At 43.4% G+C, this 25631-nt stretch overlaps 1 protein-coding gene across 1 annotated transcript in view; it reads left to right on the top strand.

The window, feature by feature from the left end:
* The window catches only part of LOC119446247 (transmembrane and coiled-coil domain-containing protein 4), a 50472-nt gene extending 26322 nt beyond the window's left edge, over nucleotides 1–24150 (top strand). The window contains exons 11-15 of the mRNA XM_037710631.2: nucleotides 148–232; nucleotides 1733–1850; nucleotides 2622–2739; nucleotides 5431–5637; nucleotides 9168–24150. Coding sequence (XP_037566559.1) covers nucleotides 148–232; nucleotides 1733–1850; nucleotides 2622–2739; nucleotides 5431–5637; nucleotides 9168–9488 — 849 coding nt within the window. The 3' untranslated portion in view covers nucleotides 9489–24150. The remainder of the gene's footprint in view (nucleotides 1–147; nucleotides 233–1732; nucleotides 1851–2621; nucleotides 2740–5430; nucleotides 5638–9167) is intronic.
* The last annotated feature ends 1481 nt before the right edge of the window (nucleotides 24151–25631 follow it).

Genomic DNA, 25631 nt, shown 5'->3' with positions numbered 1-25631 from the left:
GAATGAACCTGTTTATCTCTTATAGTACTATTGTTGAAAGTTTTGAAAAGGTAGCGATGATCATGAAATCAATTTGCCACTTTAGGAAGTGTCATGATTGTTACACGTATAATTAGCCTGATTTTGCCTTTTTTTTTCTCTCTATAGGGCAAGCGTCCCGTTACTCTAATTGGCTTCAGCCTTGGTGCTCGTGTCATCTTTTACTGCCTCAAGGAAATGGCCAAGCGGAAAGGTGAGGAAGATGGTTGAAATGTTGGTCAGAGTGTGTTGCTAGCATGTCATTAAGTTGTGGCTTAAGTCTCGGGTGCAGTAGTAACATTTTGTTACATGGATCTCCACTCAAGCCAACCGGCTCAGCAGATAACATACAGTCCTGTGCTGAGCCCTACTAGATTAGCACACTCTTTGCAAAAGACAGCCACTATGCCTATCACTGCGAAATTCTTGCTCACACTACGGTGATTGTTAAAAGCTTCTTCACAAAAATTGAACTTAGAGTGCCGTGTGACAGAAAGCTGTGCTTCTCTTTTAGCAAGACGTTGGCTTTGTCACAAAACTTAGTCGTGTGGTAGCTGAGTCATTCTGAAGGGCTAAATTTGGTGTAAAAAAAAAAAAGGACTGAAATTCAATGTCAGGTTTGGATTAGGGTTCCTAATATAATGTAGAGGATCAATTTGTGGTGGCTCATGACAAAAAACTTTACTCTGACTACTCGTAAAGCCTACACTCTTGTCAGGAAAAAGTTGGCTTTACCACAAGACTTAATGGCATGGTGGCTGAGTTGGTCTGCTCAAAGCCAAATTCGGAGTAAAAGAAAAGTGTGTTAAATTTAGATTATGATTTTGAGTATTACTTGAGGTGCTTTCCTGTGCTGTTAATGTTTTCAAAAATGTTGTATTTAGATCTTCCACTCAGACCAGTACAAGATATTGATGTTTTAGCCATTGGCCATGTCGTGCTAAATATTCCAGTTCTTCGCATATTGCCAAAACTAAGGAGCATTATTCTTGGTCAGTGCTTGAGAAGGAGACCGGGAGTGAAGGAAGCAAAAATGTACTGGAGGAGATTGCAACCTTTATTAACTCTTTCAAAAAAAAAATAAAAAATTACTTGCAAAAACTGCGTATAGCACCTATAAGAACCTTCAACCATTCATCTGCAGTTTTTATCCATTCTGTGATGATTGCTTCCTTGCCACAGAAAAGGGCCTCACAATTCCCAGGCTCCTGGGATAAAAAGAAAAGGAAAAGGCAAAATCTCATTAACCACTGTGCACAATCAAAGCAATTTGTAATTGAACTTCTGAGCACTGTTCCACTGGGAAGCTAAACTGGAGTCCCCTAAGCTGTTCAGTGCCGGTGTCATATAAGGATTGCTTTTGCTTGATTTTATTCCTTTCTTATCATCCAGCATGCCTGTCTGGCTGATCCTGGCGACAGTACAGGTGGTGTGCCACTCAGACCACCGACAGAGTGTGAAAAAGGAAAAGAATTGAAATAGAATCATTACATTATTCTAGCCCAGCTTACTGGTGATTTTTGCATAGTTCGTTGCCAATGAGTTCCATTGCAGTCGTTAAATGCCACCGTCTTCCAGCACCCTTTCAGTTTGTTAAAAAGTGTGCACGGTTCTGCTTGTCGTGCGTAATTGATCTGAACTTTGCTGTTGCCCTCGTTTTTTATTTAGTTCAATGGCTTCATTCGCTTGAGGTTTTTCTGTATTTGCTTCCCAGGGTGCGAGGGAATCATTGAGGATGCAATTCTCCTCGGAGCCCCCGTTCCAGCGCACAAAGAAGAATGGAAACCGATGGCCCGAGTAGTTGGGGGAAGGATAGTTAACGGCTACTGCAGGTGAGCACGCATTCTAACATTGTTTCACAAGCACTACATGATTCAGGCAACCTATATACCACAATGAATTTTGCCGTACGCATACTGAAACAGAACTGCCAGATGCACAAACTTTCACCCAAACCACAATGTGAGAAAGTGTGTCCGAGATGTCGACACCTTAGCCATTGGTTGTGTCATGCTAAATATGCCAGTTCTAGGCAGATTGACGAAGCTAAGAAACATCGATCTTGGTCGGTCTCTGAGAGGGGGACCGCTTCTAAACAGTAAGTTTTGAGGGCCACGTTTCTATCTCTGATAGGTTCAGGTGTCTGCTTTGAGCAAGTGAGACAGTGTACTTCAGTACCTTCAATGCCCGAAAGTGTTACAGAAGAGCATAACAGTTAAAGTGTCCTTGGCCAGTTTCCAAGTTGTGCCGTGTCCACGGCTAGGTGAGGCTGAAGAACACCCCTAACCCTTAACGAGCATTTTCTTTTTTTTACGTATTTATTTCATGTTTGTTGTATCTTCTTGTTTGTTATTGCTTCTTTTACTTTTACCAAACACATTACTGTCCATTGCGGATCTGTTATATTCTGAAAAAATAACCTATGAACCTAGATTGCACTGAGTTGTCCTGCCTCCATTAGAGTTAGTAAATGTTCATTCAATTCTTGTGGCCATAGTTCCTTCATCACAGACTTGTTCTCACTTTATACATGCCTGTCCGTGTGAGAGCTGAACATGTACATGCTACAAATATTGTTAAATGCCTCTTTTTCCTTTTGTTAGGGGAGACTGGCTGCTCAAGTTTCTTCACCGAACGTCATCAGCAACCCTGAAGATAGCTGGTCTACAAGCAATCCGGTGGAATGACAGACGAATGTTCAACATTGACTTAAGTGACGTGGTCAGTATTTCTAGCGAATGCCGCCTGTATCATCATCAGCCCTTAAAGAGGTCCCGAGACACTTTTTTTAACTAATCATAGAATGGACTCACTGTTAAAGTACGTCGTCCCACGAATCTCATGCTGCAAAAACGTTTCTAATCCTTCAACTATAAGTAGAGTTATCGCTCCAATACCCTGCTTTCTCTCTTGTTTCATCTCTGCTAGAGCACCAGAAGTTGCACAGCAGAGAAGAAAAGAGGGCAAAGCCCCTGCCAAATGTTAAGTGTTGCAGCGCCGAAAGAGCTTGTCGCGGCATCCTGTGGCTGCTGCGGTAGACTATGCTAGGCAGAATGCCGCTGCCATGAATGAATGCCATGAATGAATGCCATGAATGAATGCCATGAATGCCGCTGGGCACGGCTTCCATCTTGGAAGCCACACATAGCAGACGCAGCTACACGCAGTGCAAATATGAAATGATATTTCTGTCTTTTTGAGCTTGCAGACGTATATTTTTCATTTACTTAACTCAAGATTAGCAATTATGAATTACTGAGCATGTTCTCGTGATCACAAAATCAGCCAATAGCGTTGGTCAGCCAACTGCTTTTGGTCAGATTTCAATGTCGACATTGCGGATGCGAGAGCTACTGTTCACTGCTTTTGCCACAGGATTGTAATTTTCCTGCTGCATGCAGTGCAATAATATTTGGCTCACATGTTCACGGGATCCTTGGTAACAGATCAGCAACGTTTTTTTTACTATGTTCAAAAAGTGTTTCAGAGCCTCTTTAAGAGTCTATTGAGCATAAAGCAAGACGAAGCAAAAGTTTGTGTCAGATAAGCTAAGTATTTCACAAAGGGTTTTTTTTTTATGCTGTAACGAAGGTGGACTTCACTGTATACACATGGGCATTGCAGCACGTTTTGGGTTTTCTTATTTACACGTTTCGACTCGGCACACTGTATCACCATATCATTCTCCCTCAAGGAAGCTGAGCTCCCTGAATCGCCACGCTCTCTTTTCTTTCAGCATGTCTCGAAGCGTTTCTCATCTTAAGGAGGATAAAATTATGAAATAGACAGCTGGCCACACAACAACAACAACAAAAAAGAGTCTATAATCACAACTTCACTCTTCAACAGGCTCCTTGTACCATCTGGTGTTGTTTACAGCAAGCCTAGAGCTCCGGACAAGCTCCAATAGTCTTGAGGGCTGCAGAGTACCGGACGAGTTCGGTCCTCGTTCATGTTTTTTGAAAGTATGCACTTGACGAGCTCAGCTCGTCTTTCGTGCTGGAAACATGAACTGCTTCTTGTGTGGTTAAAACTCCCAGCACCAGTGCTGTCCTCTTATGTGTTGTTTGCAGTGCGCACTACGGTCATGCTACTTGTGTAATAAAAGGCTTAGTGTCAAAATGTTACTTACGAGAGTTTTGCTAGAGTCCTACTCGCAAGCTAGTGATATATTTCAGAGTCGTGTTTACTGCACCAGTTTTGTCCGCTTTTTGACGTATTATTAGTTTACTGCAGTTTACTGAATTATGATATTGTTTCTTATTGCTGAGTTAGAGTTATGAACCTTGGTACTAGAGCTTCTTGAAATTTTACAGATTTAAAGAATATTTCAATAAAGGCTGGTAGTCTTAAATTAGATATACGTTTCCTAGAGTCACTAGATTTCAACTTCTTCTCTTAGATGCAAGAAACCTTATCAAAATCGGGGCAGTGGTTGCTGAGAAAAACTATTTCTGTGTTCCCATCTATTTACCGTATTTAGCCGATTCTACTAGGCCCCAAATCTAAGGCGCGACCAATTTTCGTGGATTTAAAGCAAGAAAATAAGAAAATAAAAGTGCACCTGAATGTAACATGCCCCAGATTTATAAAACAACAGTATGCCATGCCCCCCACGTCTACGATAAAAAAAAAAAACTAGACGTACAAAAGAACTTTTTTCCAATTAGCTTTTATAAAGAAAGCGCCGCATCATCGCCATTTGCATTTCATTGGTGACAGATACCAAGCACACAGGGGTGGTATTCTCGGGCGATCGCTTTCGGAGATACTAGTGGCACCGTCGCGAGATTTTACACGACTGCACCGAACTTGTCGAAGTGTGCGGACTGGCACTGTACACGGGTAGTGAGCTTGGCACAGCGCCAGAAACCCTGGCGGTCTTGTACAGCGATGCATCCAGTGCCAAGTAGCACGAAATCTCGTGAAAGTGATAGTATGTACAAGATTATTGACTGACAATGCCGTTCCAGATCGTAGTCGAGCACAAGATGTACCCACAGCAACCATCACGAAATTGGGCGGTGTCGCCACCTTGTGATGGCAGTGACACTGCGTCTGACAGCTCTGACGGTAGGCTGTTTCCAACGCCGCGAACACAGTTTCGGTTTTTTATGCGATTGTAAGGCACAAGCAGTTTTCGTACCGATTCCTTCTGAAAAAATGGTGCGCGTTAGATTCGGGTAAATACGGTAGATGGGAGTGCCCAAGCTAAAGCTTCTTCTAAATGTCAGATTCTAGATCCTCTGTTTCTCTGAATATCATTGGCCCCTTATGTTGTATGTTATTACCTAAAAGCACTTTATCGCAAATTTCATAGTTTCTTGATTTGTTAGATTTTCATTGCAGCATAGTATTTTCGACTGAAGGAAGTAGGAGGAGTAGCAACTGGCCAACTTGTTTTTGTTGCAGGTTTCTGGGCACACTGATTATGTAAAGAAGATGGACATCATTCTCAAGGCCGTCGGCATCCAAACAGGTGACGATGTGCTGGAGGCCGACTCCAGCATGCGCAAGTCAAAGTCGTACGCCCCGGAGAGGGACGAGAATATGCGCGGCCTGCAGATGCACCGCTCAAGATCCGACTCGGTGCTCTGCAACAAGAAGGCAGTGAATGTGGTTAGTCTTACTTCATTGCCTTTCTTTCTTTTTTTTTCTTTTTTGCACCTGGACCTGTCTCATTCTTGTGGACCTTACGCAGGCCAAGATATGCGATACATAACTAGTAACTTGTATATCGCATATTTTTCATGCCATATGCATTTTTTTTTTTTTTTTGCTCTTCTAGACCGCCCCATTAACTTTAACTCACCGCTATGCATGGCTCGGTGGCTATGGCATTCTGCTGCGGAGCGCGAGGTCACAGATTCACTTTGTGGCCATGGTGACCACATTTTCATGGGAAATGGAATGCATAAATGCTCATCTACTTAGATGTAGATGCATATTCCCAGGTTGTTGAAATAAATCTGGAGCACACTCACCGCAGCATCTCGCACAGACGGCGTGTTGCTTTGGTATGAGAATCCCCATAACCTGTTTTTTTATGTGCGGAGCTCTTAAGGGGCCTCGGATGTCGTCACTCGTGGGTGGGTGTCGGGCACAATGCAAGGTGTGACCGCAAAACACTCTCACTCGCAAGCCACGTGAAAATAAAAATTGCTCGTCGGGCTGTAGATTCGAACCACTGACCTCCGGGTTGCGAGACCACCACGCTAACCGATTCAGCCATTGTCAATTCATCATACGCTCCCTTAAAAGTGAGGTTTTATATGCACAGGTGGTCGGCACGCGCTCGTTCCACTGCACCCGCGTTCGTAGTTGTCATCTGCTTCCACAGCTGGCTGCGTTGCCGCTAATAATTCCAGAGTAGAATTTCACTTCATCATGAATTAACGCATTCGTTAACCCAAATTAATGAAAACTCGATCGAAATCGCCAAGCTGATACCGAAACTAGTCAGGAGGCCCTCTCTTGACTAGTTTCGGTATCAGCTTGGCGTTTTCGATTCATAGCCTCACAAGTGGAAAGTTTTCGCTAGGGCGCGCTGAAAGAGAGCCGTTCCCGCACTTCGGGACGCTGTTTCCCGCCATGGTCGCCAAGCAGCAAGCACGCTTAGAGTGACAGCGGGCGCTCGCCCATGAAAGACAGCGCCAACACAGGACTGATCAAGCGGTGCGCGCCCGAGAAACTGAAGTTGCTCACCAGCGCAGGCAAGCTAATCCAAACATAGTGAAAAGAATAGCTAAACACAAGATAAACACAAGGGAAACACCGGTGAATCACTGCTCCGCACTTCCCCAGCTTTCACGTTGAGTGGGACTGCATTACCGCCAAGTTTACCATTTTTTTATTAGCTTTGGATTTCGAGAATTGTGTTCCGCAGGGGCTCTGTAAGCTTGCAAATGGATGTGTGCCTCTTTTCCTTTTCACCACTTCCTTGCCAAAAATGCTACTAATTTCGATTTTTATGTGTAGCCATTTCATTGATTGAGCATATACAGTGGAATCTCGATACGAATTTCACGAGGTCACGAAAAATATTCGTATTAGCCGAAATTTGTATCATCAAAACACAATTGAAACTAGCTAAATTAAGGGGGGACGCGGGGATCAGATCGCGAAAATTGCAAGAAAAATCTATTTTTGAAAACCACGCGTTTCGGTATCTGCAACGCCTAATCTATGCTGTATCAAAATGGTTTGGCTGAAAACGCACTAAAATTAGCCGAAAAAGATTAATTCGTCAGTGCGCAAGGCGAGAGAACAGCTTTAAATCGCGCAAGATCACCGCAGTTCACGGAAACATATCTCGTATTTCCTGCTACCGAGCGCCGCCATCTTGGTATCGTTTGAAAGCTCAAAGTTTCATCATTCCGCTTCTCAATTCGTCGGTCGTCGCCATCTTGTAGCAAACGCACAAACACAAAAGAAGCGCGGGTCTGCGATAGGTAGTCACACGGGCCCTCCGATGAAAGCGGGCCTCCGATTGGCTGTCGTGCTGAAAGGCGTCTCTCCATTGGTTTCTGCTGTGGCAGAGGCAAGATGGCAACCGCAGTTGTCTGCTTGGTAAACCACGCCGGCGTCTTCACTTCACACGCAGAATTCGGATTACTGAGAGCTCCCAGGTTAGTGATGGATCCTCGCCCGTTGGAGAAGAAATTTTGGACGAAGCATGCCTTCGGAATACGGAAGCGCAAGCCTCCTACGGCAAGAAAAATACGGCGATTAGCGGGAGAAGCGGAGGAGCACCTGACTGAACGTGCCACGCTATTTTGCACCGTGGATTACGTGCCACGCTATTTTGCACCGTATGACTACAGCAGCGAAACCGACAATCCCCCTGTGCCATCGGCACCGATAACGTGGTCAACGGAAGACGCATCAACGGAGGCTCCCGCGCCTCGGTGTACGGTCACGCGAATCAGCCGAGGTCGTATCTCGCTAGACATATCTCGCTGTGACTAGGCAAAATGGCGCAAACACAAAGAATGCGGCCCGAAGCACAGCAACCATTCCGTCTGATGGCACGCGAAAAAGGAGGAAAACCACAAAAGCAACAAATAGCCACCGCTTCAAACTCTTCACGCCCAGTCGCGCGGCCTCCGCACTGTCCGACGCCATGTCCGCGCCTCCGCACCAAAAGAGAAAGGGAGAAAGCGTGTGACTGCGCGCTGTTCTCTTTCGCGGCTGTCGGTGGAGTGGCGTTTATTCATCAACCGACGCGGGTCGAAAATCGATTCATAACAACCATTCTCTAGCACGTTGCCAAGTAATGGGGCTCGGCCGGGACCACAGAAAAATTCGTATCATCAGGAAATTCGTATTACCAGTGATTGTATCATCGAGATTCCATTGTATATATATGTGGAAGCACCCTGCATCAGGGACTGTAAACGTTATAGGCCATAATTAGTGATACTTTAATTTCTGCATGGCATATAACACATTGCCTCACTGCATCAATGGATATTCGTTTTTCTCGTGACATTTTTGGTGCCCATACTGTTTGAGAACTTGATGCATGATGGTGACATTGAAGCATTGCTGCTAAGGAAGTGCTACCAGGCCAAATTTTCTTTCGATTTTGTCCGCTTCCACTACTTTAGCCAATTGCAGCCTACTGAAAGTGATTGAATGAGCATAAAGCCCTCGTACTTTTCTTTACGCACTTATGCAAAGGGTTCCCTACATTTATTTAGGGCCACTGGGTGTGCTCAGGTAATTTGGCAATCAAATTATGTTCAATGTCCCAAAGCATTACAAGGGTTACAAATGACACCATAGTGAGGGGACTTCTGATTAATTTTAACCACCAAGGGTTTCCTTTTATATGGCACCCACAGCATGCCAAATCAGCGCTTTTGCATTCCGCCCTCATCAGAATGTGGCCGGTGTGGCCAGCAATCGAATCCAGAACCATCTGCTCAGCAGCAGAATGCCACAGCCAAGAAAATTGGTAACCATAATATTGCTCCGTGGAGGATATATTATGGCCATATATTGCCAAATATATATTATATTATATATATATATTATGGCCAAATATATTGCCACTAAAGGTCTGGCAATATATTTGGCGCAGCAAGGCTTACTTTGCTTCCACTGTCCATTAACCCATGCACACTGTATCTTCCTCATCCAAACAGGCTTGTGCTCCAAGAGAAAACCGTCACCTCTCGATCACCGACAGACCAATGAGCTACTCTCTGGAGAGCGTCCTGAGCCGGAGCAGTTCGGCCTTCGGCGGTAGCAGCAGTGCGACTGCCGACGGCCACCGACGCTGGTCGCCCCGCGACTTCCTACAGTCGACACGCAACCTGTGGAAACCCCGTCCACCGAGCGCCGCAGCAGCGAAGGACGACGACACGACCAGTGGTGTCGTGTCCACAGCCGACAGCTGGGAGTGGTCAGGGTGGGACGACGAGACCCCCACCCAGGCTATGTCTCACAGCAAGCCTCAAGCCTGACGCCTTCTAAGCCACACCCAATATGTTGAGGAGCAGGAGTAATGCTGTTCTTGTTTTCAAAGTCTTCACCCTTCACGTGCATACGCTCGTGCAGAGCAGTTGGCTTTGAGCCTGTTTTTCAGTTTTGTTGCTATGAAAGTGGTTTGTGTTTGGAAAATCACCTTTCCAGGGTGAAAGTTAGCGGCATTTAGTCCGTGACTGATACAACTGGGAGGTGGTCGGTCTGGGGAGGCAAGCCTCCCTCCCTCCAACTCTGGCTGCAGGCCATTAGATGACTGACGTTGCCAAATCATACTTGGACCCGATTTGACAGCATTTGATGCCTAGAGGTGGCAGTGATGCCGTTTCTTCAAAGTCTTTATGTCCTTTGCGTGTGCTTGTTCTCATGAGTTATACGGCTACCTCTGAAGCCGTTCTTCGTCAGTGTCGTCCAGGAATGCAGCTCATATTTGAAAAAATTTACGATCGTGGAACAGCAGGGATTATGCGGTGGGCCGTTTCCTGACTGTACCCTACCCCTCCAATTTTTGTACCTCTTCTCTCCAGCAGCATCGTCCCAAAAGTCTTATGTCGGGTCTCACTCTTCAGTGGAACTTAATTCCTACAAGCGGAAAGGACACAGTTATTCTCTCAAAGTCCCCATTCTTCGTGCGTGGGCATTTTCTCATAGCCCTGAGCCCTCAAAACCATATGTGTCGTTTGTGTTTCTCTAGATGGCAGCTCATGTCCAGAAAAAATGAGGGCTGTAAGACATTAATCCTGTGTTGCGTTTGTCACACTGTGACTTCGTTAAGCATTCGATGCTGTATGCTTGTTTTGTGTGCACGAGGGACCATTTGCTTTATGAATTACAATTTGGAATGAAGATGTCATATATAGGGGTTCAGAGTGTTCTGAGCAATTTCATCACTTTTCGAATATGGTCTCATTGTGGGAAAACGAGGTCTATCCTGTACAGTAGAAGCATTGAGGTTTGTTTTTTAACACAAGGAAATGGTGTGACATTTTTCCACAGACTGGCCTTGTTTTGCAAAGATCGCGCACAAGTCTTTTAGTGATGTTAGAATGATGATTTCGTGGCTCTGGTGCTCCCATCGATAGTATTTGTTGCATCATGTGTTTCGTTGAAGGCGTGCTGCGCCATAGTACGATGTGACGTGATGAGTGACGGTGTATTCACCTTCGCATGATTGGACTTTGAAGTGACGTTGAGATATATGTGTTACGTTTGACTGCTATTCTTACAGTTATGTTATGAAGTTTATTGAAATGTTGTGCATACCAACTAATGTCCAGGACCATCTTTTGCGAAAGCTGCGAGTACATAAATGAGTAGGCTTTTTTTTTTCCCCTTTGCTCTCTCAAATATTTGATAGCTTGTTACAGAGCACAAGTACAGAGTGAGAGCCCTGAGGTTGTTGTGTCATATTCAGGTAATAGCGATTATACACGTCCAGGCACCTTTGTCTGATAGACATTCAGCCATGAAAGGAACAGCTCGGAGAAAAAGTAGTTTTGCTTTGAGCAGTGTGAAAATTTGTTTACGAATTTGCACGCACTCTCCCTTTTTTTTGTGCTCTTAGCTTATTGTGTGAGCAGATTACTGTGATAAAAGTGAAGAAATGGCAGCCATTTGCCGCTATGTTGATGTTACTTGTCGTTTGCGGCTGGCTGTGAAATATGTTTATGCTTTGTCTAAACTTGCCGTATTGGGGACATCTGTTTTTTTAGATGTGTGGTTTCTTCATTTATACTGCTGAAGTGTTTAAACTGAAAGCTCTATGTGGCTGATCATGATGAAAAATATTTATTGATAGAACAAGGAAAAGAGAGTAATGTGTAGTAGTGACATTAAAGGGACATTAAAGAGGCACATTAGATTAAACGGGTCTATTATACCCGCCATGACGTCTAAGTGGCTATGCTCTTCCTCTGCTGAGCACAAATTTGTGCGTTTGATTCCCCGCTGTGACGGCCGCATTCCAACGGGGGTGAAATGCAAGAGCACTCACATATGCTTTCGGTCATTAGAGAACGCCATGTGGTCTAAATTAATCTGGATCCCAGCACAACAACATCCCTTATAGCCCACTGCATAGCTTGGAGATATTAAACTTAATTATCATTAATTGTTTTATTAAAAATAACTTGGTTGTGCTTTTGCAGTAGCGGAACGGCCAGGCCACTCTTAGTGAGCGTTGGCTTGGCAAGCCAAAAAAGTTGCAAAAACGAAAGGCAGGTGGCGATCTTGTCCTGCTGTTCCAGCACCCCTTCACCTTGACGTTGTGGATTTCGATGTCATATTGGAGCAGTGGTTTCGGCAGAAAATTTTAAAGAGAGGGAATTGGCCTTCACTTTCTCTTGCAATCACAAACCCTTTTTGCCAAATGAATGAACACCACAGTTCTGAAAGAACACTTTAACAGTTTAAACTGATTTATAATGTCCCTTTAATGTTCAAATGGATGGGCATGTCTACAACCACGCTAACACTGAACGGCAGTCCACACTGAATGTCAAGGGGATGATGACGTTTTGTGTCACAGTTCGTTGCTTCAGTGCAGTGGCTGTTGGTATGCCCCTCCTGAAGTGGTATTCTTGATCATTCACTTTCATGGCTCCAAACACCGCATCAAGCATAAGTACCGTGTTTGCTCGATTCTAATACGCACTCTTATTAAAATATTCACTAAACAAATGACATGTGCACTAGAACCGAGCACGAAATAGTGCTGAATTGAGTGCAAGATAGTGCTAGATCGATACAATAGTGACAGGCTGTCACCTATTACTGTAATTGAAACCAACCTACACGTCGGCTGCGGCACGGCATTGTTTGTACCCACCTTGTAATTTTCTTAGGCTGCTATAGTTCACGTGGCATTTGAGAAATACAGCATCTCAAATGACATGGATGGCACTGAAGATGATATGCAATCGGCTGTTGATATAGTGATAAGGAGGCCTCAAACACTGATGTTTGGTCTACTGGTGCTTAGACACAGTAATATGTTTCTTTTCGAAGTGAGAACAAGTTGTCATTACTTTCTTTATTAAAATGAAAATTTGCAAGTGAGCAGTCAAGGCCATTGCATTTTTCATTTGACAATCTAGGACGCATTAGAATCGAGTAAGTACAGTGTCCTAAAAGTGATAACCGAGAATACGGCCTCTGGTCACAGCAATTTCCCAACAAAACTATGTCACTTCTACAAATTTCTAAAGTCGTGAATTTCCTGCAAATTTAAGCTCAATTTTTGTCACTTGTGTTCTTACATTTATAGTGAGCATTGCTTCACAATTTACTAGCAGTTTCACGATTAAGTATTGTCATTGCCAGTAAAGGTTTCCCCGGCTGTTAGAATTGGCTCGGAGACCTTCTGACAGACCTTTTAATCTTTTTGAGTATGGTCGTGCAAGTTTATTGCTCAGTCTTCTTCACTAGCAAGTATTTGAACATTGCTATCTAAATGTGTCACTGAATGCTGGAAGCATTTGGCGTATGTAAACACTACCATGAACTTCTCATTCGGTTCAGTTTGCCGTTTGTGCGCCGATATCACCTAAGATTATTGATGATGTGTGGTGTTTTATGGCGCAAGGGCCAGGTATTAACTATTCAGTAGCCATGCATGTCAATACTTGGCTCTAGGCCAGAGAAAGCACAATTGGCTAAAAAGAAAGTATAAGACATCAACCACATAAAAAAAAAAAAAGATGCGAGATTCCAAATCTCTTTGAGTTAGATGTTCCAGTCCTTTATTTAGCCTTTTAGGCCATGGTCAATATCTACCTATTTGCCTTTACCTATTTATACCACAATCACCCCAAGCAAGATGAGCTCCTTTCAAATCATCAGCTTGTCAGGAAAAGAAGCTCAACTTGCCAGCAGTTCCATCAGGTGAAAAAAAAAAAAAGGAATGAGAGAGAGAAAGACATAGATGTAGTACAAAATGATTGCCATGTGTGATGTCTTTTAATGACTAACAAGTTGGAAAGACAGAACTGCTCTTTGCACATTTATGTACAACTTTCAGGTGTTTGTTATACTAAGAGGCTTATTAATTAACTAGCACCATTCATATCAGCAACACTTCTGCATTAAGTATTTGGGCAGTCACGGTATTTTCACCTATGACCAGAGGCTTTTCTTCAGCAGAAGTGAGCGGGATACATTTTTGGTAAAGTCCCTGTGCAAAACAAGAACAACAAAGGCAAAGCAACAAGTGTTGTGGTTCTTACTTCGTTGGTTGGTCGTACCATAAGATTTGCTGTCTCACTAATGTTGAAATGACAATTATCTGCCCTTCCTCGGGACCATGTCGGATGTTTAAAGGGTTTTTGTTTACAGTGGTGACATTCTGCATGCATTACCCGCCCAGTGATTCTAGTATTGTGCAAGTGCTTGCTTGTCTTCGCTGAATGGTGATGTGGTTTCGTTTCATCTTTCGTTTATAATGAACAGCATGGGTTAAAGTAGCCATTCTAGTCATCAGGGTGTCTCACGACAAAATCTAAAGGTGCGCATATTCATGTTTCTGAGGATGCTTTATTGAGTGCTTGAAGGTTCTCTGCATTTTGGAGGTATTGCAGATTGTGGAATTTCGTGTTTGTTATGTCAATGTCTGCACTGCTTTGGTTTGCTGCTGCTGTCTGTCTTTTGGACAGCGAAAACTTGTATGTATTATGCTTGGTGTTATGGCTTTACAGCATCACCACTGTGTAGTGGACGCTTATACAATGAAAATCATTTTGAGAGTCGTCGTTAAATTACATGATGTAATGTTGTACTATGGTGTTTTACAGCCATTTCACTTATTGAATGCAACAAACTTCACTCAAGTTAGTTCAGCCGTGGCTAAATCAGAGTATTCCTGCTCTTCACATGTACTTGAATCGGAAAGACCAGTGGCTGCGAAACTTTCCCCTTTATTGTCGGAGCAAAAGTTCTGCCTTTAGCACTGGCACCGATTTTGTGAATGGGAATTTCTAAAGTCATTGTTGACACAAGTGAACTGCTTTTCATGAATTTGCCTGTGTGTACATGTACTAGTTGTCTGTTGCCCACTGGGTCTTCCGCTGGTTTCTGCGCTACTTGCAATCAATTACGTTGGCTTGCCTACATGGGCTACATATTGTAGCCTATGGCTGGGATAGTCACCAGTGCTATATTTTTTTTCATTGTTTGTTTGCTTGTCGTAGCCGGATATTTGTGCTGCAAATGCTGGTACAACACATGGACGAGACAAACGAAAACAGGGGTGGTATTCTTGGTCATTCACTTTCGTGGGTGCAATCACTTTCAGGATATTTTGCATGCCTAGCATCGGCAACACATCGGCATCTACGAGAGACATTGTGCTTGGCACTGTGCCAGGAATACTGTTGCCTGTGGATGCCAACACATCCAGTGCTAGGCGTGTGAAATCTTGTGACAGTAACTGTATCCCTGAATATGATATACTAAAAATACCACCCCAGTGCATGCACAAGGTGTACTACACGAGTATTCCAAGCGTAGTGCGATAGATGTGAATTTGGCTCCCACCGGCGACAAGTTGTCTTTCTGCCTACATCTCCCCTTTCCTTATTATTTATACAATTCAATTAAAACCACAGTTAATTTCCCCTACACATTCCTTAGCTTCATTGTCTGTTGACTTCATATAATTGTAACTAATAAAAATCAAGCTAAAAATCAATCGAAAATTCGCTACACAGGGTTATGCTACTTGTGTGAGCAATCCATCGCAAAAGCTTTAAGGTTAGCTGGCTGTTACCTAGAACAGCTGGTTGGTCATTACCTTCTTCCCGTATGATTGCCGTCTCTGCGTTTTAGCAGCAGTTGCAGTGCGAATACTTGTAGTTGTGACATATCAGCTAGCTTGAGCTCATTTGCTGGAGTAAAGATAAATACTTTTCACAGTACTTTGTCACTGTGTTGGGGGTATTACTAACTGCCTTGCTTGTCGAATTTAATGTGTAAATGTGTGGTGAAGTGCAGGCAGGTATTGCGATAGACTTTAATTAATTCAACTCTTGTATTCACTCTCATCTTATTATCCCTGCACAAATTCACATTAGAAACCTAGTTCGATTGTGGTATCAAAGGAAGTGTATTTTAAGGGTTCTTTTAGTATGTTTCTTGCGTAAATTTTTAAGAACTATTGCCAAGCATTGACGTTAATTTCGCTAGCACCAAGTGCAAAGTTGTGCCATGTAAGGAAGGTGGCACTTTGTTTTGCAACACTCCGAGATTGAAAGATGAGATTAGATAGCCTTAGCTTAGCGTTTATGGTCTGCTCCACTCGGACACATGCATCCTAACAATTTGTACACAGCCGTTCAGCGGGAACATGAATGTGTGCACGCAGAACTTTCGTTGGCAGCGGAAAGCATACCGCAGCCCTCGCTCTGTGGCCTAGTCAGCCAAGTGGAATGTGTTCGCACATTTCACTTTATTTATTTGTCATTTTATAGCCAAGGCGATCGCAGGTAGCTTATATCTCTGGGATAAACGCTTCTGTCCATTGCCAAATCCTTGTCTTGAGTCAGGGTTGCAGAACATGATCTCCTTTGCCATACTTATTCTTTGTTGTGTTATGCATATGGAGGCATCTGGCTTCTAAGCTCTAGCAGCTTATTGCAAAATTTGATTCCTACATTGCATCTTCCTATACCTTATTGTTGGTGGCTATGGCAATGTTGCAAATAAGTGTCTTGGGCTTTCGGGCTGCTAGAAGGAGCATTATTAATTGACTCGATCGGCAGTGCACTGCCAGCAGCGATTGCGGGACTCAATGTTATTTTCTTGTTCTCAAAAATAAAGGAAATGTACAGTCAGTGTCAAAAGTATAGAGACTGCATAATTTGAGAAAACATTGAATTTACAAGCAGTTTGTGACCTTAGCCTGGAAAACTGGACAGCACTATGTTGTTTACATATACTTATAGTACAGACTGGAAATTCGAATATAAGTCTGCGTACCCAGGCTGTGGGAATATTTCGCTTTCTCTCAGAACTTGCGATCCATAAACTTTTTAACGCCGACTGCACAGACAAGTTATATTAAAAGTGCTCCAAAATTCAAAAGACTACATGCAGAAGGTTCCCTTCATAGTGATTTGCACAACAAACAAATGGCAAGCCACGGAAACAGAAGCTAGCTACATCAGAACTTTTGATTGTACTTAGCGTAAATGCAGCTTGGATTACATACATGTGTATTTAATCATGAGAGTCACTGCATGCAAAACATTGCACATAAATGCAGTATACACTTTGTTTACAGTGCAGTGTGCAGCTTATTACAATCAGCAAGAAAACGACTAAACGTGAAGTTGCTTTAAAAGAAGGGCGTTCCTACAAAAGTGCCAGAAGTGTCTGGTCGATGCAAAGGGTGCGAGGGTTCAAGGGAAGCGAGCACATGTCTGTCAGTGCACTGCCCAAACACTGGCTCCAAAAGCGATCATTTTGATGTCAGCTGATGGGGCGCATATCGCAACTCTGTATCCTCCCACTTTTTATGTCACTGGTCTTGCATATCATTTAAAATTTGAACTGCCGATAGTGATTTTAATGTATCTCCGATGTATTATTCGATAATTTTGGTAGACTCTAATGCCATATCCCTGTAGTTAGCGCGAGATCTGGGAGTGAAAGATGAATTCCTAATAGCAAATCTTGTCACGTTGGTATTCAACTTGCTTTTTAATTTTCTTTTTCTCGTAATTTTCGGGTAGCATAAAGTTAGCTTTTATCATGGTGGAATTCACAGATCTGCTAGGAAATATGTTCCTGCACCGGAAATTTTGCTGCTTACAAGAAGCTGCTGCAGTATTGATGCACTAGTGTGCATTGTGCTTGCTCATATAATGACATGGCATTGGAAGTTAACACACTCTCATGATTGTAAGCTGCCTGGTTTGGATTACTGCTTCTTATTTTCATAAGCTGTTCAACTTGGGTGACTTGTATTTACGACACCCTGTATGTAGTCCACATTTGCACAATCCTCCCAAAAGCTGTCACCCCCCGCATACCCTCGTGACACAGCCTATATATTTGGTACTGTATGCATGTCACTGCTGCTGTGTGATCCCTGTTGGTGGATTCATTCGACAGCTTGCGCAGCTGTTCACACTACTCTAGACACGTCCTCTTTGTAATGGGCAAGCCTTGTGTGCGACAATCATTTTTTGTGTGTTGAGGTGTGTTCTTCGTGTTGCATTTACGCCGTAGCAACAAAGCTACTCCTTGTTGGTGGTGGTACCTATATAACATGTTGGTTGCGATGAACGAAGCGTTGTTATCACTACGGGTAGGAATATGAAGTTTGTGTCTGTGCGTGCTGTTTGTAGTCATGTGTGGCATAGTGAGCACGCTGTATTGCCTGTTTGCCATGTCTTGTGGTCAACAAAGTTGAGCTGTAGCTTGACTGCTAGCGTAGAGTGAGAAAGCAATCAACTGCTAGAACTTTTCCATATTTCATTCATGTGTGCTGTAACATCAGCTATTATAGTGATATACATATTGGACTATAGAAACTTTTCTAAAAGTTTGATTTCTTGAATTAGAGCACACAAAGCAGATAAGCCAGGATTGTATGGGAAAAGAGTCGTATTTACAAGTGGAGAACTTGTTGAGCGTCATGCATTTGAGAGAATGCAGGTGAAGGTGCTCGTTCGCTTGGTTTGGCCATACGTCAAGCTCCTGCGTGGGTAGCTTGAGAGTTCAGAGTAACTTAGGTTTGAAGCATTCTGTCAGGATGTAAGATTGTAGCCAAGGTGCTCATGGTAACTTAGACTTGTCAAGCCAAGGGCATTGGCAATTAGGTGAATTCTCAGGAACACAAAGTACATTTGTCGGTGTTCTACAAGATTAGCTTGTGGAACACAAGAGGGTTATACTGCCTAGCACAGCAGTTTTTCACTGTTAACTTTCACCATTAAGCATGCAGCATTTCAAAGTCCTGCGGGTAATTTCCGAATTTCAGTTGCTTAGACATTCTGAAAAGATGTTTGCAGCCCGGCCTACTGAACAAAAACTGCTACATTTGATCGTAGGAGTTTTGGAGAGGCTTCACTTGTAATTCTTGTGGATCATCACCGAGCAAGACTGCGGTAGCGCCGCAAGGTGGGATTGCTGTGACACTTACAAAGTCGTACATCATAAGGTCACTAGTGACACCTGTGTGCATCGTACCATGCTTAAGCATCATGGGCATGCCACTGCTTGGCTTACCTTCACCACTGAACTGTGTAAGTTAATACCAGGGAACAGATGGTAAATTAAGGCTGCTGCTATTTATAATCGAGTAGTTTTGTACAGAGTATGAAGCTTGATAGTTCGAACCTTCTTTACGTATTCAAGTCGGAAACAGTTTGTAGAGTTCTTTAGTGACTTTGCGTAGTACATCACATCACATTAAGCGATGTTTGCTTCCAGTTCCAGGGTCCATTACTTGAGTGCAAAGAAGGAAGATGCAACTGTTACAAAGCAGTTGTTTGCAGTTTTTTTTTTTTTGCAGTCACCGCTTGACTATAGTGTTTCCATCCACCTTCACGATTTTCAGTGGAGCAGGAGGCAGAACTGTAGGCTTGATCTTTAAGGAACCTTTGCATCCTGGGGCTGTTTTCTCAATGGTTGTATGAGGCATCACACTTAAAGGGGCACTAAAGAACAACATTAAGTTGTGCTATATTAGTAGATTACGCTTTTTCAGAATTGGAGAGGCTGCTCTTGTTTAAAGACCCTCCATCCACGTGCTGCCGCCGCTTTTGCTAAGTAGTGCCAGCCCTTGATGCGCGCCTCCATTCCAATCTGTCACTTGCACCAGTTCTGCTTTCACACGTTTCACTTCCGAGACGTCTGCTTTCTGAATTTTCATTTCAACTGGTGCTCGCTGTCGCACACTAGCAGCTCTGTGCAGTAGTAGCAGACAGCAGCACAGCCTGCGGATCATCATCCATGAACATCGACGCATTTATTGCTTGTACACTTAACCTGCGTACTTTGCCTGTCACCCGTACCACCATGCAGAATCTTGACAATGGGTAATCTCAACAAAACTTATACTTGAGTTCGGAAGCTGAGAGGATGAGCGAGAGAGGAGTGTGGAGGGGGAAGGTAGGTTGGTGGTACACAACACTTTGAGGTCCCTTGAATTGTGTGGGAATCAATGTTTTGCAGTAAATATTCAACAGCATGAAAACAAACAACAAAGCTGTTTTCAGAAGTGTGAGCATCAGCAGTGCTAATTACATAGTTTGTCGAATTTGTGCCGTAGATGAATATAGCTCTCCTGAAATTTCACAAATGGCCATGCATCACATCCTGCTGAGGTTAGGGCTCTGTACTCTATTTTTGGAGCCTGCTGCCTTCTGCATATAAACCTGCCTTGGATGGCACAAAAGTGGTCTTCAAATAATCTGTGGCCACATTTCACAGCATTATGATTGTGAATTAAGAAGTCCGAAGAACCACGTGCTGCTTACAAAACATTGTTGTTTGGCAATTCATAAGAAAAACCTTTCATTGATTGCCAAAAACTCCAGTGGGAATTTTGTTGTTATTATTCCCTGACTTTTGTCATTCAGACACATTTAATATAGAATTTTCACTTCGCTTAAAAAATTTGTCGGTTAACTTTGTCGGCAAAAAGCATGTATGGAGGGACTTTACTTTTACTGTGAGAGGAAGCTTGGTAATAAAAAAACAACCTGAACATTGTTTCAGATGGAATTCAGATGGTTTCAGATGCAAACAATCTGAACATCAAAGATGGGCAGAGATTCCACCATGAGGCTTTTGCAACAACTCACTGTGATGTCGCCATTATGATAATGCCTGCTCAGATGTAGTTAACTGTTTATCAGTAAGGAAGGACCACTGTGTATTCTAAAGGAGTGAAAAACTAAACGTAGCAAGTTTCGAGAACTTTTCCGCCGCCAAAACGGCTGAAATATGAAAAGAAATGACAACGTTGAAATCAGTGATGTCATTGATGCACTGTGCCTAGGTTTCGAATCAAAATCCTAAGCAAAAAAAAGTTTGCCCTAATGTTTTTCACAACATATCAACCGCCTGCCTCAAAATGAGCGTAAATAAAGTTTTGAAAGAATACTTTACTAGTATAAGCTGATTTAGTGCCCCCTTAATGTGTACTGCTTAGCTAAAGCAGCAGAAGATGCAATGGAGGGTTTGTGGGTGAGTGCATTTTTGGTCAGCATTTCATGGCCATTTGGTGCATTTGCAAGGGTTGAACACTGAGCCATTTAATTGCAAGTTTATTGTAAATAGGAAAAAAAAAAATTGAACAGCACTGGCTCTGTGAACAGGAAAGGTGTTTCTCCGAGTGGCAGTGAAGGCTGTTCGATGCCACCTGGATGAACATCTTAGTACTACTCGTGAGGGGAAAATTTAGAGCTCGGTGTGGTTGTTTGAAGGCATCAAGAACGTTGTATTCAAATAGGTGCAGCTGTATAAATTTGGCGATGCCGGCAAGTTCTTCTTGCTTCTGTGACAGGGCCAGATGTCATGTTGCACGAAAGCAAAAGGATTGTTGTAAAGTGGTTTTACTGCTTTAGAAGACAGAAGTTATTGCAAGGAACAGGAGTGATGAGCTTAGTAGTTAGTTGCACTACGGAGGAACCGCCAGACCCTCGACTGCTTTGACTACGTTTGTTCTGGTGGCTGTGGTATATATAGTAATGGTGTACCTGCAGCCTTCTATCAGCCATGCTCTCTGTTTGCTATGGTGGGGAAAGAGAAGTCGCTTTGCACAACCTTTTGGCACAAACAATTCAGAAAGCACCTTTGACTTTGCACTGTCTAACGAAAACCGGGAAGGAAGAACAGCCATTTTAACCGTGCCGCACTTACTAGCTATGATGTTGTAACGGTGTCTGCCCAAAATAGAATGTACTCCTACCGTAGTCAGACGTATAGACTATAGAGTACAGCTGGTTATAAGCTTCAATCAAAGTAGACACTAACTCAAGCGTTGTCGTGTGTAGTGTAATTAATGTGTGTTGTGTTGGTAGTGAGACTTGTGACAGCCCAGCATTTTCCGAGCGCCCTCGCTCAAGTGCATGCCCAATGTTTTACACTAGCAGCGTGGAACTAGACTGGATGTTATGCAGAACTAGGTGCTCCTGCTGTTGATGTTACAACGCCAATGGTAGTACAAAACAGATACGTGAGGGCCTGTGTTTTAGTGCTTGTCGTTTTGCATACACATGTGGAGAAGTGGGAGAAACTGCCCACAACCATGCTTCCACATATCTGCCACTTAATTACTATGTCCACATGGTTCTCAGATATTGGACCTCTGAATTTGTTTTAATATTGCAGCAGAATCTGTTATGAGCTCTTTCAGCTCTCCATGTATCCATAGGCTGAGCGACAATACTAGCTACCTTATACACCCTCCAGTTGCTTTGGGTATTTGCACGGAGGTTGTCTAAATAGTCACAACACTTTTGACCACCGCGAAACACTAACGGTGTGGTGGCAGTAAAGAGTTCTGGCAGAAGCACGGTACTTATTACCAAATATTGCCATATTCCCAATGCTGTGTTCCGTGCTTGAAATTGTAATACCAAAGTGATACCAAAGGGTGCACCGATGGACAACCACAAGGGGGTGTGACTAAAAGGTGTTTTAAATGTAATTAAGAATGCATGTCTGTGTTGTAAATGATGTGACTATATCATAGTGAACCAGAAGGGCACATTAGCTAGTTTTACCAGACACGCATTGTTTGGTAGAATAGGTTGCTGGGCAAATTGGTTCAAGTCAAGCGGGTACATATCAGCACGATATGGACTTGATAGGAGGGAACAGGAAAGAAGACAGCTAGTGCTATTGGCGCTCTGTTTTTGGTGTAGAGTTAAAGATTTGGGGGGGTAAACTTCTTGCTTCAATTATTTTTTGTAAGCTTGGCCATTTATTGCAATTTCTGTAAAAAAATATGAGGCCCTAAATCAAAGTTCTGTTTCCTAATAGTTGCTAGAAGGCAACTTTCCACTCAAATGGAACAAAATCCGTTCAAGTCAGCCTGGTGGTTGTCATGAAAGCATTTCTGCATTTTATATGTATTTGAATAGGGAAATTGGAGCTGGCCCCAACTAAAGCTTCCTCTTAAAGCCGTGCACACGGAAGAACCCCAGGTGGTCAAAATTAATCCAGAGCCCTACACCACGGTGTTCCTCGCAAGCCCATGTGTCGCTTCAAGGCATAAAAACCTTGTCACGAAATCATCGATCTTGTGGAAGCTTGGTGTGTTGGCATGTTTCTCTCACATGTGTCAATGTACATGCATGTTGTACCAAGAAGGTTGTGCTGGGCATTCATAATTCCGCCAAGTAGGTTGCACACACACACAATGCTTGCCATCCAGACAAAAATGTGCTTAGTCTGCTTGCAGCATCATTGCTTTTGCTTGTGGGTGCTTGTTTTGTACCAACGTAACTTATTCCGTTGAAACCTCATGTTGAGGCTGGATATTTTGCTTGTCATGTTTTTAGTGATATGACTGAGGCAAAAATAGATGGCACAAACTGACAGCACCAAATGAAACTTTGTCGCAGACGAAACCGAGTGTATCATGCTTGCCCAAGAAGTTTTTATCTTGAGGCAAGAATTGATGGCACGCATTGACAGAATGAAATTAAACATTGTCGCTGTCAAAAGTAAATGTATCATTCTTGCCCAAGAAGTCTTTATCCATAGATAAGCAGCCAGTCAGAAAGAAGCAGCACTCGGCATAAATACGCTCTTTTCAGTTGGAATTCCTGAGGATTGTGCTCGTGAAAACTCTTTGTATCATTCTGTCTTTTTCGTGAACAATATGCTAAAGGACGAAAATAAACAGACTGAGCTCAGAGTGAGCAGTTTAGCGTAAAGTTGTTAGTGCACATATACAACTGCAAATCACAGAGCACAATGTAGAATTGCCAAATCTACACCATATTTTCAGCTGTCAAGCTGGTTGACTTCGGTCTGGAAAAGTCTAGGTGCTCTGCTCGACGCTGCAAGCTCCCAAAAGAATGTGTGCAAAAATCTTGACTGGTCTGGCATTAATTTCGGAGCTTGCTTTTGCCCCTACATATGTGACAGCAGCCGCTTTAGGATGTATCGGAATGTTTGAATGCTTAATTACTGTTGTTGAAATGCTGCTGACTGCAACGAGTTCGATCAATGCTTTGAGAAGCTGAAACTATGTCACAAGGTATAGTTAAGCTTGATTGTTAATCAAATATTTGCTTTCACTGAGTCTATTGTGCATCCTCATTCGTTATACTGATTCCATGTACTCAGTGTTCGTAAAAAAACACAAGAAAAAAAAAATACCATATCCTAATGCATCTGCTCTATCAGCGGCATAACAGATGTGTATCCTTCCCATGTTTTGGAATTGTATGAACACAGCAGTCTGTATATTTTGTAGCAGAGTTGCCATTGTGTTCACACTTCTGCCAAACAAGAAAACACTGCTCGCTTCAATTTCATCACACATGTATATCCCCAAATGCGATTTCCCTCTGAACATATCTGCATTTGGTACCTGGTTGAAAACTTGTCAATGTTATTTGATTCTTTGTAACATTTACAAATGAGATTAAATAAATTGCAGCAAAGTGCCTCCTCAGCGGACAACTGGCATGCCTGTCTCTCTTACAGAAAGGGTGTACGCGTGATTATAGTGTCTCTGTGTTCTTCTTGATAGTCAGCTTAGCAAACTTATTACTTCTCACAAATTATTTCTTTTTCTAAGAATTTGTACCGGCTTCACTTCTATGGGACATCCCCACATCATGCCCCGCGCATTTACATTAGCACGCCCGTCCAGCCGGTTGACTGCAGCGCACCCGCGTGGCGATAACGGGAACAACACATCTAGGTACTTTTCGCGCCTAGGTCTTGCGCGTACCTATTGGGGGCAAGCTCCACCACTGGAAAAGCTGGTGCTACCGTCGGCGTAATGCCACAAATTAGCTACTATGGGTTAAATAGTCTTGTGTTCAGCAATGTTCTTCCCACCTATGACATTGTAACTTTTTTTTTAATTTTGAAACTTGTTTTTGCAGTTTGTGTCAAGATTAGTCGTCCGGCCGCTGACGATGCGAGCCTCCGCTCTTGCGCAAGCGGTTACTGCTTTCGTTTATGCCCCGGTGCCGCGGCGGAAGCCGTGGTGCCGGGCGCCGACGCGAAGCGGCGGTCGTTGGGGCGTTGCGGAGCGCAGCTAGCGTAGCAGCACCCCAAATAAATAAATACTGCTCCCTCCAGTCAGGTAGACTGCTCCCTCCCTGATAGGGAGATTATATCTGGATCATCAAAACAATGATGCGTTTATTTAGGCGCGAAAGGCGCAGGGACTCGCGGAGCTAGGGGCGTTCGTGGAGACGCGCCCCCAGCAAGTACTTAGATCTGTAGTTCCCTTTAGGGCCATGCGGGCGCGCTGCAATCAACCGGCTGCACGGGAGTGCGAATGTAAATGCGCAATCCCGGTACGTCCATTCCGCACGCAGCAAGTGACTGTCAGAGGAGATCAACCCAGCCCGCCTACCCTCCTCCTCCGCGACGCTTCGCCTGTTTTCCCCTTCCCCGCTCAACGCCACCTAAACTTTCCTCTAGGTGGCGTTGCTTTTCCGCGCGCTCATATTCTTTTCCGAAGCAAATATTCGGAACTAGATGAGGCATGTGTATGGTGCAGTAAAGATCCAGAGACCACTCAGCACATCCTAATGGAATGCGACGGGGTTCACCCAGCGAGAACCGTAGGTAACGTACAACTTTCAAAAGGCTTTGGTTTAAAGCAGGGAAAAGATTGATGCGACCTGATCTCATAAATCATAGGTAGCAGTACAAGGTAAATTTTTGGGAAAAAGAAAAGAAAAATATTAATGAGAGGTATACAAAAATGCTAGATAAAGAACGTATTAAATCAAGCAGGCGAGGTGACTATTTGTCGCCGCCCCGTTTCAAAGGAGATGTCATTAAATCATCATCATCTCATAAACACAGCACTGCGGGGCCACTATTAAGTATGAGGTGGTGCGTGAAATCTGGAAATGAGTAATTGTGCCAGCGCTAACGTTCCCAAGTGTCATTCTATGCTTAAAATCGGATATCTTGTC

The sequence above is a fragment of the Dermacentor silvarum genome, chromosome 3 (genome assembly GCF_013339745.2).
Source record: "Dermacentor silvarum isolate Dsil-2018 chromosome 3, BIME_Dsil_1.4, whole genome shotgun sequence".
NCBI classification, from domain to species: Eukaryota; Metazoa; Arthropoda; class Arachnida; order Ixodida; family Ixodidae; genus Dermacentor; species Dermacentor silvarum.
This window is presented reverse-complemented; position numbering and strand designations above follow the sequence as displayed.